Source organism: Lactuca sativa, chromosome 3 (genome assembly GCF_002870075.4).
Source record: "Lactuca sativa cultivar Salinas chromosome 3, Lsat_Salinas_v11, whole genome shotgun sequence".
NCBI classification, from domain to species: domain Eukaryota; kingdom Viridiplantae; phylum Streptophyta; class Magnoliopsida; order Asterales; family Asteraceae; genus Lactuca; species Lactuca sativa.
In genome coordinates, this window is record NC_056625.2 from 45712908 (window position 1) to 45726136 (window position 13229).

General features: G+C 37.6%; 2 protein-coding genes across 5 annotated transcripts; one reads left to right on the top strand and one right to left on the bottom strand.

The window, feature by feature from the left end:
• Positions 1-1299: 1299 nt before the first annotated feature.
• Positions 1300-5303, top strand: LOC111912374 (inactive leucine-rich repeat receptor-like serine/threonine-protein kinase At1g60630). The gene is made up of 2 exons (XM_023908107.3): positions 1300-3216; positions 4532-5303. Exons 1-2 carry the CDS (start codon positions 1908-1910, stop codon positions 5194-5196), a joined length of 1974 nt encoding a protein of 657 aa, XP_023763875.1. The 5' UTR covers positions 1300-1907; the 3' UTR covers positions 5197-5303.
• A 110-nt stretch (positions 5304-5413) lies between these two features.
• On the bottom strand, positions 5414-8652 carry LOC111912375 (uncharacterized). 4 transcript variants are annotated; one of them, XM_023908111.3, is made up of 10 exons: positions 8094-8648; positions 7691-7896; positions 7537-7627; positions 7336-7435; positions 6604-6660; positions 6259-6376; positions 6064-6146; positions 5904-5965; positions 5724-5805; positions 5414-5644 (listed from the first exon to the last, which is right to left on the bottom strand). In XM_023908111.3, exons 2-10 carry the CDS (start codon positions 7860-7862, stop codon positions 5588-5590), a joined length of 822 nt encoding a protein of 273 aa, XP_023763879.1. In that variant the 5' UTR covers positions 7863-7896; positions 8094-8648; the 3' UTR covers positions 5414-5587. The 4 variants fall into 4 exon arrangements, with proteins under 4 accessions (XP_023763879.1, XP_023763878.1, XP_023763877.1 ...); XM_023908110.3 differs by having other exon boundaries at positions 7537-7893; XM_023908109.3 differs by having other exon boundaries at positions 7537-7896; positions 8094-8647.
• Between the last annotated feature and the right edge of the window lie 4577 nt (positions 8653-13229).

Here is a 13229-nt window from a genome sequence, read left to right on the forward strand (position 1 = left end):
GGATGTTGCCCGTGACCCTTATCATTCGTCATGGTCAGGACCAAACTTGTCTTATACAAATACTATCTACATCACCCAACTTGTATTAAATCACAGTTTGAGTCTCCTTTAACATTCATATAATTCTCCATTACTCTAATTTGTTTGGTGATATTAAAATCACTTATATAACATGGATGAGTAAACGCCGAATGTTCATTTCATTTATTATGTATATTGAGGGTCATGCTATGTGGGTTCCAGGGACACTTATCTATATGTTCGTGGATTGTTATAATTATGACATTATACTCATTATTTGTCTCACAAGTTTTTATAATTGTTAGTTACCCTTTTGGAATATCGTTGAGATTCCATACGAGATGAAAATGGAAATTGTGAATGTTGACATCATCAAGTCTCTAGAATTTGTAGAAACATTCAAATGGAAGGCTACATTTCAATTACATGTCGACTCCCATTTTTTACTTCAAATTTTACTCTTGCATTTGGTAAGTTGCATTTGCATATTGAATGTAATTATTCTAATATATAATTGTGGTTGTATAAATCTTTTTCAGTTTAATTAATGTCTTACTTTGTTAGAGATATCTAATAATTAGAATAAAAAGGATGTTTCTTAGAAGATTTAACTTGAATAACTTTGATTTTGATCAAACTTAAGCACATCATTCGAACTTCAAGCTAGTCCAGCAAATCTAAGGTTAGTTAGACAAATTATGATCAAATGGTCCAACACATGACAATGAGATGTGACTTTGACCACACAGACGCACATGAAAATAAAACTACGTAAAAACAAAACAAAATGGTTATATACTCAAATGTAGGTACCAAAAGAATAAAAAGATCAAAAAATCGACCCGTTTTTCCTTCATAAAAAAACAAAAAAATTAAGAGAAAGTACAAACTTATGGAATCCACTTTCAAGAAAACCAGATAAAATGAGCCAAATAACATGGAATTTCTGTCACATACAGAATTCCAAACCCTGATAAAAGAAGAAGAAAAAAAAAAAAATTAATAATCTGACAGTAAATATAAGACATCCATAACCAAAGACGGTTGTCTGTCATGGTTGGCTGAGCTTTGTACAGATTTATGAACCACTTTAAATAGTCCAGTCTTATTCACTACCACCCACACTCTTTAATTTCTTCACCAGCTTCCTTCATACCTTTTATCTTGAAGTTATTACTCATTTTTTGTTAAAAATTTTAAAAAAGAAAAAAACGAAAAGACAAAGAGAAAGAGAAAATTGTTATAAAGTGATGAAATAAATGCTTAAAAAGCTTCAAAGATTTAACTGGATTTTATAACCCAAGATTTGAATTAAGCAAATTGTGTGTGTATGTATAGTGTAGAAGGTATTTATTGGGGTTAACAAAGCTCTGATTAACTTCACGTGTAGACTCATCCATGTGTCCGTGAGTCTTTACAAACAACTACTTCAAGAAACACACACATACACACACACAGGAAGCCATATTAGATCCATTGCATAATCTCTCTGATCCAACTCAAGAACCAGTTCCCATGGTGGGTTTTGATTCTTGCTTTGTTTCTTCTACTGTTTTTGTGTTCTTGAAGATGAAAAGATGTGGACTTTTTCGGTCAAATCGGAAATCCTTCGATAATGACATATAATTTGGGAAGAATTTTGTTAAGGGCCCCTTTTTCTCTCTCTCTCTCTCTCTTTCTTTCTTTCTTTCTTCCCCAATCATTCATCCATTCATTACCACAAAAGGAAGAAAGAAATCGCTAGATTTTGAGCTGTTTCTCCCCTTATTCAAACCCCATTTTCGATTAATCTAAGCGAAAAGGTAAGTGTCTTTTTGTATGGATCTTTAATTGAAAAAACCTTTTGGGATTTGCTTTCAAGGAGTTCAAATACGCACCCGGATGAGATGAGGCGAAATGGGGGTGTTTTCTTCGTTTGTTTGGTTTTTTTGTGCTTTGAATGTGGATTGAGTGATGATAGAGAAGCACTTTTGGCGTTGAAATCATCGATTGATCCGTCGAATTCTCTTCAATGGATTGGAACCGATTTCTGCAAATGGGAAGGAGTTAGAGAATGCTTGAGAGGCAGAGTGTCGAAACTTGTTCTTGAAAATGTGAATTTGAGAGGGACATTGGATTCAAGGAGTCTTAATCAGTTGGATCAGATTCGCGTTTTGAGTCTTAAACAAAACTCCATTTCGGGTGAAATCCCAGAGCTTTCTGGATTGGCGAACCTCAAATCACTCTACCTTTCTTACAACAACTTCTCCGGCGAGTTCCCGGCGTCTCTCACCACCCTTCACCGCCTCAAAACCATTGTGCTCTCAGGTAATCGTCTTTCCGGCGACATTCCTGACTCGTTGCTCAATGTACAGAGACTGTATATTCTTTACTTGGATGACAATAGATTCACAGGAAAAATCCCACCTTTGAATCAGAGTGGGCTAAGATATCTGAATTTGTCAAGCAACCAGCTTTCCGGCGAAATCCCGGCGACCCCCGTCTTGGTTAGATTCAACTCGACGTCATTTACCGATAATGTTGATTTATGTGGCGATGCGTTTGGTATCCCATGCAATATTGCTCCATCCCCGTCTTTTAGCCCGGCGAATCCGACCCCACCCAGCACAAGCAAATCGCACAATCGCCGGAAAATCAAGAAAATAGTTATAATAGCCGGTTCGGTTGGTGTGTTTTTGTTATTATGTGCTGTAATTGCATTGTTAGTTATCTGTTTGAAAAAGAAGCAAAAGAAGGCGCCGGAGGTGGGAGCAAAAGGAACTGAAGCAGTCTCGGCGGTGGGTGGTGCTGGCGGAGGCGCCGCGAGCAGTAGTGGGAAAAATGGGGGAAGTGGGTTGACACCAGAAGGCGAAGAAGGTGGTGGGATGGGGAAATTGGTGTTCTTTGGTGGTGGAGATATGCCGGAAATGAGTTATAGTTTGGAGGATCTGTTGAAAGCGTCGGCGGAGACGCTGGGAAGAGGTACGGTGGGGAGCACGTACAAGGCGGTGATGGAGTCGGGGTTTATCGTGACGGTGAAACGGCTGAAAGACGCTAGGTATCCAAGGGTGGAGGAGTTTCGGAGACACGTGGACGTCATCGGAAGGCTGAGACACCAAAATTTGGTGCCTCTCAGGGCTTATTTCCAGGCTAAAGAAGAACGCCTTCTCGTATACGATTATTTCCCCAATGGCAGCCTTTTCTCTCTCATCCACGGTATGTTCCTACGCCTAACATATTATTTAAAATTTAATTGAAGTTAATTTATCTTTAATTAACTCTTTATATTTAAAATGTATATATAAAAAAAAAGTCATTCCTAAAATAACAACCATTTTACTTATAATAGTTTACAAATGCCCCAAAAGGCCTGAAATGAACTTGATATGTGCAAAACTTTTAAATTAAAAATAAATTGTTTTTCCATAAAGATTAAATAAATTAAACTATTAATTACAATGTGATCATTAAAAAAAAGGCGTCAATATAAAATAGCTCCCGCTAGAAAAAAAAATATATTTATTTCGATTTTGGAAATCGGAGAGTGACGAAAACTTTGAATTTTTAGGTAGGAAAGGTCGGGATCCATGTCCTAGTTTTTAAACAACCGACAACGTTATCTTTTATATCTATTATTATTTTTTTGAATAAAAAGAAAATGAATAGGATAGATTTGACAACCGAAATTATTGCTAGCCGATTTTTCTAGTTTCTAGTAACAATCAGTTTTGAATTTTGATTTTGCATGCGAAATTGTTCATTGTTATTGCAAAAATCATATTTCTTACTAAAAAATAAAGTTTTTTGCGGTGGGGATCTTAAAATTTCAATTACTTAGCACAAGCAGAAATTGTTCATTTAGCTGCCAGTTTCAGAAATTGGTCAATGTCTTCCACAAAAACAAAAGTACAAAGTACCATAATATTTCATAAAATGGTCCCTGTATTTTACAAAAAGTAGAAATGGTCCTCATGGTTCACAAAATTACATAAATGGTCCCGATATTTTACAAAATTACAGAAATTGTCCCTGCATAGTAGTAAAGTTTCAAACTGTCCCTGTGATTTACAAAGTTACATAAATGGTCTCTGTTTAATACAAAAATAATAGAATGATCCTTATGTTTTATGAAATTACAGAAATGGTCTATGTCTATACCAAATTTATAGAAATGTTATTTGTGTTTCACAAAATTTACAGAAATGGTCCCAATATGGGAAGACGTTACATAAATGGTATCGAAAATAGATCTCAACATCCCACTATTTGTTAAAAAAATCATGTGGCAATTTTTGTGATGTTTTTTCTAAATTTTTTGTATTTGATACTGGATTTTTCGTTTAAAAAAATGGGCGTGAATTAAAGTATATTGTAATTTTATGTAGAAAATATATATTAAATATAACCACACTAAATTGGCCAGAAAACCGGAACAAAGTAAACCGGTTCAGTACCCGTTTGGTTTTTTAACATTTTGTTTAGAATCGCTTCTGGGAGCCAAAATCAATATTATTTTATAATTATTTTACAGGATCAAGAACATCAGCCGGTGGAAAACCTCTTCATTGGACATCGTGCTTAAAGATCGCCGAGGACTTAGCCACCGGACTTCTTTACATCCACCAAAACCCCGGCCTCACTCATGGAAACCTCAAATCCTCCAACGTCCTTCTGGGCTCTGATTTCGAATCCTGCCTCACAGATTACGGTTTAATGTCATTTAGAAACCCCGATTTCCCTGAAGAATCAAGCGCCTCTTCTCTCTTCTACCGGGCCCCGGAATCCAGGGACCCACGAAAACCCATCACCCAACAAGCAGATGTCTACAGCTTCGGCGTCCTCCTGTTAGAACTTCTCACCGGAAAAACTCCATTTCAGGACCTTGTTTTGGAACACGGGTCAGACATCCCTAAATGGGTGAAATCCGTAAGAGAAGAAGAAACCGAATCCGGCGATGAACCCACTTCCTCCGGCAACGAGGCGGCAGAGGAGAAACTGGCGGCACTTCTGAACATCGCCATGGCTTGTGTCTCGATTGCGCCTGAGAATCGACCGGTGATGAAGGAGGTGTTGAGGATGATTAGGGAAACGAGAGCTGAAGTGGCTCATGTGTCGTCTAATAGTAGTGACCATTCACCAGGAAGATGGTCGGATACTGTTCAGAGCTTACCCAGGGATGAACATTTGAGCATATGATTCATTGGTTGTGTTTAAGGAGGAGTTTTAATTGAATTTGATTCGTGAATTTGTGTAGGGGTAAAGTTTTTCATTTTTATTATTATTATTATTGATTGGTACTGTAATTGTGTGATAATTTTAATGATACCGATGACTTCTCACGAGTTAAGAAAAAATGTAACTTTTAGGTTTGACTTAGAAAACAAATCTTTCAATGAGGGGAAGAAGCAAGCAATAAGCCAATCAATCATTTTAGCTTTTTCCAAAAATGGCATATTTCTACAAGTTTTGGTATCGTCGACTTGAACATCAGATATATATGTATATATGAAATACACCCAAAACGGTCGATCTGTATATAATTTACAACAGGTTTAAATCTATACTTACAACCAAATGCTTCTTCAGCTCAATAATCTGGCTCTTGCTTCATATGCATTCTGCTTGATGACCCAAACGTCATTGTCTGTCATCATCAAGGAGTAACAAACATTTAGTTTGTGCAAAAGACGAGAATACCCCTAAAGGCATGAAAAGAGAGCTACCTGGCTTGTAGTAGGTAGAATAGTATTTGCAAGATCTTCATTTAGTGATACAGGCAGTGGTGGCCCTGGCATGTATCTCATGCTACCAAAAAAAAAAAACCCATCAAAATTTTGACTTGAAAAAGTAATATGTTTGACTCTTTAAAATCAAAATTGGAGTCTTGTGATTTTGTGACTTACTCGTTTAAGATAGTAGTTATGTTGTTTTTGGCATGGCTAAAGAGGTCGACATTGTCCCGTAGCTGTCATTATTGGATATTATAATTATAAAAACATTAGCTTGCAATAACAAGTTTGTTAAACATAACAAATTCAAAACTCAAAAACACTACTTAATCACCTTGAGTGCAGAAATATTAGCTGAAATCTGACCAAAAACTTGTTTGTTTTGTTCCAAAAGATGCCTTGTGGACAAGCTCAATGCTGAATAAATCAATCAAAGTAGAATCAAATCGATAATATCCTCAAGACCTTCAATTAATTTAACAACCTATCACCCTATCAATACAATTTTGAATCTACAAATGATACCAACCTTCAAAAGGAATGCCACCACTTTGGAATCGGTTATTCATGGTAACTGAAAATGGAGCCACATTCAAAGTTGTAATTGAGGATACACTTGGCTTTGATGATGATTCCATCAAATTATCCTGGAAAAACACGACAATTTAGAATGCTGGTTTATCTTATCAGTTGGATGGAATTGAATGACGAAGGAATGGAATAAGCAAGGTAATGGAATGAGCATTACATTCCATGATCATGTTTGTTACTTTGGCATATACGAATGGAATGAATTTTTTATATTGTGTGTTAATTCTAGATGTATTCTACATGATATTTTAATTATAATCAACACACTTTTATTTGCACATACCTTCTTATCTTTTAACTTCTTTCCCATCTTAAGTTCATCAAGTTTCCTTCGTTTTCTCTGCCAAATATCTCATCTTAGTAAGCTTCTAAACAAAGAAGTTCAATATTTCATCAAATGCATCTTTTCAAGTTTCCACTCTTGTTTTTGGCAAATTTTACTAAAAAACACATGTCATTTTTTTTTCAAACAGTCTTACTTTTAATAAAGATTTCCATCTAACTTCTAAACAATTTATTGCACTTTAACGAACTCTAGTTATTGCTACTCCTCGTTCACATATATGTGTAAAGTAATACTTTTCAAAAAGCACTTCTCTTGGGAACATGTTGCAATTTAACTTCTAAGTTCATGTAATGGATGTATCATTTAACATGTTTATTTTTTTTTTTAAAAAAAAGGTCTGATTGTTAGGAAAATATCTGAAATATCACTTCAATATTGACAAAATGGATTAATCTTATGGACCAAAATTAATGTTTATGAATATTTTGTGATGATTACTACTTACTAATGCTCCAGAGAAGTAAATCTTGAGTTTATTTTGGGAAATTACATAAATAAACTTCCCCTTGAATCTCAGCATATACCTCAATTATGATCCTTCATAGCCCTACAAATGTATTTCTATTATCCTTCTGACCTTCTTGATAATTATGATACTATGTTCTTATCTTAATTTTTTTTTTAAAGGTTAACCAATATATCAAAAAAAAATATAAATTAGAAGCTCACCGTCATCCACCTACACCTCAAGGCAACATCACGAACAGTTTTATCACGCAATGTAGCAGCAATCTTGATATACCTCATGATGCTCGGTTCATCACCATATCTACATATATATCCAACAAATCATGAGCATAGAAATCAAGAAAATTAGTTAAGATTAGAAATTAAACATGAATCTTTATAAACTTGGAACAAGATACTTACTTGGAAATTCCTTCCTCCAATTTATACTGTTCTTCAACAGACCACTCTACAGCCAAACCTGCGTCATGCTTCAACCCTGGGATTGCAGTATCTGAAAGAGAAGAAGCACTAGAAGTCCTAACTTTTGCGAATCCTGAACTGTTGTTTAACATACCAGAATTCCCAGAAAACATCATGTCTGGTGTAGTAGTGGTATTATTCATCCGATAGTAATCACCCATCATAAGCATCTCAGTTGTACTGTTAATCGCACTTGTTTGGAATGATATGGCGTGTCGATTCAGAGCAGAGCTCAAAGCTTGTTCATGGTGAAAACCCGTATCCATGACTTGTGTGCCAGTACGCGATTACTACGCTCTGCTGCAAAAACAATGTATTTGTAGATGAATCTATGGATAAGAGTATTGATTCGGAAAAAGGGTGTTGAATTTATGTAGCGTTGAGTTTGCAAAGTGAGAGAATCTGGTAACTATTGTTTGTTACCCCAAAAGTTAAACCCTAGATTCCTCACATACAAATCGAAATTAGGCCTCCCATTGAAAATCACAAACACCAACCTTCAATTAATCCGAAACTCGTAAAACATCGAACGTAGAAGCGCTAAATTAGTGCTGGAAATAGCTTTTTTACGAACCCCAAAAGAATAAAAAATAACATCCACGGAAAGAAACCTTCATATCCGAAATCTTCTAAGTTACATCATTGATTCATCATCAAAATCCCATAAGGCGATACTGATAACGACGAGTAACGTAACCATGTACGCAGAGATTGATAAAGAGAGAAGAGCTTTCTAAATGCCTCTACTTTTGAAGAAGGGATGCTCTAATTGGCTGTTTGTGTTGCCTTTTACACGCATCACTCAGTCACGACGCAAACTGCTGCTACCTTCATTTGCTTTTGGGTGCTTAGAGCACAGAGACGATGCACTTTTGGTGTCTACTTAGTGGTGGAGGGTAAAATAACATGGGAAGAAGGGTTTTGGCCAATGGGAAAACAGAGGTGGGGATGGAAGTTGAATGAAGTTTTTCTGTTTGAAGCTTTTTTAAGATTTTTTGGTCGCGCAGATCTTGGAGTTGAGCAAAAGTGCGAATCCCATTAGGCAACTTGATGCCACACTTGTCACAATTCCACCCAATGCCCAAGATGATGATAGGAGTACTATGGTTTCTATCAAATTTAATACTTTGTCTACTAAATTTTGGTTGCTTTACAAAAACCTAATACTTAGTTTTATAAATTTTTAACATATAGTAAAAACGATAAATTGTGTTATTGTTATCAAATGCTAATAGAATTTGATGAATATTGTGACCACCGACAGTGAAGAGAGTATGTTCGATTCGGAACCAAAACTTTATTATTCAACTCTTAAACTTTCATAATATGACCATAAAATGAAAACTTATTTCCTTTCCACAAAATTGTTAAACCAACAACATAGTGTCCATTTGTATTTGATTGGGAGTTTAAATTAATGATCACATAAATTTATAATAGTGAGTATATTTCCAGTGAGATTTCATTAAAAACACAGTGGTCTGATGTGGATCGACGTGTCGTAGAGCATCTACCCCAATCAGCATCAGATTAAGTTGTGAGAGTAGATGCATACAAGGCATATAATTGTAGCCCGTGATCTAGGGTGCCACCAAGGTAGAGCAAAATGCATTTAAGAGCCTGGAGGTGGGGCTCTCGAGGGTCGTGCATATAGAGGCATATATGTTGAACCGCAAAGGAGATATTTGGTCGAATGAATGCCAAATATTGTAATGCTCCCGCAAGATTGCGGTACATGGATGGATAAAAAACAGGGTCACCATGAGCACTAAGCTTGAAGGGCGGATCGGCATGGGTGCGACATGGGTTGCAGTTTGACATATGAGCACGTTGGAGAAGCTCTGTGGCATATGTCTTTTGAGAGAGAAACATGCATGTAGGTGACCTAGAAACAGATATCCCAAGAAGTAGTTCAACGAGCCCGGATCGGTCATGGCAAACTCAGGGGTGAGGGAGTCTATGAGTCGACGAAGAAGATGAGAGGATGATGATGTAAGGATAATGGATAAGCAAAATATGCTATCTCCTGTCCCTGTCTCAAAACAAATAAAGATGAGTCATTTTTGCTATGTTGAAAACCAAGTTGAACTGCATGGCTAGCAAAATGTTGGAACCATGCTCGGGGAGCTTGCTTAAGTCCATAGAGAGATTTCTGGAGACGACAAACATGTTGTGGCTTAGCATGATCAATGAAGTCGGGGGGGGGGGGGGGGGGTATATATAGACAATCTCTGATAAATGGTCGTGTAGGAATGCATTCTTGACATCAAGTTGTTACACATTCCGATAGCGTAAGACGGCAAGGCTGAGAATGGTACAAATGGTTGTCGGTTTGACCAACGAACTAAAAGTTTCATGACAATCAATCCCGAGATGTTGACTTTTTCCATTTGCCACTAAATGAGCTTTATACATGTTAAGAGAACCATTAACATGAAATTTGTGTTTAAATAACCACATATAACGAACGATGTTGACTCCTTCGGGGCGCGTACGAGAGTCCACGTGCTATTTTTAATAAGAGCTTGAAATTCATCATGCATAACAGTTTTCCAATTTGAATCTTGAAGGGCTTGTATGTGAGATTTTGGGATGGGTGAGAGTGCGGAAGTGTTAAGATTTAAGTGCTGAATTGGTTTGACAATTCTAAGTCTTGGCCGAGTTGTCATGGGGTGTTAAACCGTTGTCGCACACAATTTAAACAAATAACATTTTCACAGCTTGGTTGCACTAATGGATATCAAAGGGAAGCAAGGTCAAATTCTCAAGGACACAACCTAATGGTCAAAATATTGATAGGGGTAAAAGCCGCCAACAACATCCTTTAGGCTTTAGAATGTAACAATATATCTTCGTAGGATCAATTTGATCGAATTTCTCTTGACTAAAACAGTAACGCTCATAAAAAATTTGGAAATTTTGAACTTTTTAAATAAACACAAAACCATCCTTCATTACAATTTGTTTTCAAAATAAGTTTCACATAAGAGTTTTCCCATAAATCATAACACAAAACACGAGGAGGTGCACGATCAAGCCTTCGTCTTCCCACGATCATTTGAAGTACCTGAAACATAATCAAAAATTGTAAGCCCAAAGCTGAATGAGTCTTCCCCAAAATACCACCACATAAACATAACCAACAACAACATGCACACAGAGCCTACAATATGACTGGACCCCCTCATCGGGACTTCAGCCTATCTGGACCGCTCTCCGGGCCTTCGGCCCGACTGGTCCGCCTCGCAGGCCTTCAGTCTATCCGGACCACCCTGGGTCTGTTGGCCTTCAGCACAAAGCAGGATCGCCTCAACCCAACCACACACACTGTAACTGAAGGGTCTAATTAGTGGTTTGGTCTAGGCTTTCTATGTAATAGGTTCTTTTGGTCAATTTATAGTTTGTGGTAGTCTATATGTAGTTTACGACCCGACGGTGAGTTTACGGCCGTAAGCCTGTTTACGGCTGTAAACCCAAGGCCGGCCCAGGTCCAATATATATAGAGGTGTACTAGGTCTTTTGACAGTTGTTGATGCCTCAAAGTTCACAGTTGTTGTAACCACAAGTTGTACCAGACGTTATTCCTAATAAAAAAGCGTGTGCAAGCTTGTTTATTCTCGATTCTACTCATTCTTTATTGTTAGCTGATTGTGTTTGCTATTTGATCATTGGTAAGATCCGTTTTAGGACCTAACAATTGGTATCAGAGCAAGACCAACGTCAAAAGCACTCTACAATCGATTTTTGACCGTGTTCTTATCTGTTTGCGACTGAAGTTGGTGTTTGCTGCGAAAGGGTTTCAAGTTTCATTCAAAAACTGCACTTTTCTCAAGTTTCTGGGAGATTACGACCTTAGCTTACGGTCGTAATTGTAGCTTACGACCGCAAACTCCCATCAGTTCTTGAACCGTGAACTTGGTTATGGGGCCGTGAATAGGGATTGTTCATCAACCGGAAACTTAAATTCTTGGACCGTGATCATTGACTGGAAACACCTTACGACCGTAAACTCCGGACCGTGAACAGAGTTTACGGCCGCAAACTCCTCCCTGACTGTGAACTTATTTTACGGTCGCAAACCTAATTTGACTGAGAACTTGTGTTTGACCAGAAACGTAATTTATTCTTAAATAATTTAATTTTTTTATTTAATATTAATTTAATATTAATGGATTCTCAAAGTCAAACACACCACCACGAGCTGGATTTTGTAATGGGAACAACCACCCGAATTCCTAGACTCCTGTCCGCTGAAAGTTTACCATAATGGAAGTATAGAATTGAAAAGTACATCAAGATGAAGGACTTCAAAATCTGAAGAAGCATAATAAAAGATCCTGTCAGAATAACCACTACTGTTCCAGGGCAAGTGGTTGACAAGAAGATGGAAAACTACACAGATGAAGACTTCGAGAAGGTTGAAGAGCAAGAAAGGGCTTTGGCCACTTTGGCCATGGCTCTATCTCCGGAAATTGCTCAAGGTTTTAGGGAGTACACTTTTGCTAAGGCTTTGTGGGAAGCCCTAGTCGAGGTTTATGAAAGGAATGAAGATATGAAGGAGAGTCGCCAAGATATGATGCGACAACGGTTCAATATGTTCAACTACATTCCTGGAGAAACTCTTGAAGCACGGCTGCAGCGGTTCACATCTCTTAACACTGAAATGACTGTAGCCGAGATTTTTTACACAAAGTCTGAGATAAACAAGAAGCTACTGAATGCTCTCCCAAAGTCTTGGGACATGAATGTAGTTGTTATAAAGAAGACTAAGGATCTTATCCGACTTTCTCTTGCTGAAGTGATGGCTGTCATTAAGGCCTGTGATATTGATGACAAGCAGCGAGAGATAAACCATGTGAACTCATACTTAGCTGGGAACCTTGGGATCTCTTCTAACAATGCTCTTTCATCTCTCACTTTTTCTTCTGCAGGTCAATCATTTGCTGCTCAGCAAGCTCAGGTTCAGTCCTTCTCCACTCCATCAGCTTATTCTCTTCCTGTTGCATCAGTTATACCTCTCTCTCAGAACCAATCGTTCGTAGCTGCTCAAGTTGTTTCTTCCTCCTACGTGGCTTCTTCTTCAAAAGGAAAGGAGGGTGATGAAAATCCCGCGCTTGCTACATGACTTGTCAACTGCTACAATGCACTTGTAGCTGGAGATCTTCCACCCCGACTGTCATTTGTCGATTTCGATTTCGATTTCGATCAGATTCACATGGCAAATTGCCATGGCAGTTTTCAGGGCGAAACAGTTTGCCAAGAAGACCGGAAAGAACAACTGGGGGATGAGTGCTGACAAGAAGGTTGGGTTCAGCAAGGGATGTATGATTCTCAAGCCAGGATTTGTCATCCCATAAGAGTGGATTCTTGTGAAATCTAAAAGGGATGGGAATGCTTACATCATAGATATGAATAGCAATCTTCCAGAACAAGTTACGTGCCTCTTTTCAAAGATCTCCGAACAAAATGCAATGTTATGGCACCGAAGACTCGGTCATGCTAACGCCAAGAACTTGAATCTTCTTGCAAAGAATGAGATGGTCCGGGGTTTGCCTGTCAAGGACTTTATCACATTTGAGAAGTTTATGTCATGTGCCCAAGGTAAGCATCATAGAAAACCACACCTGCCAAAA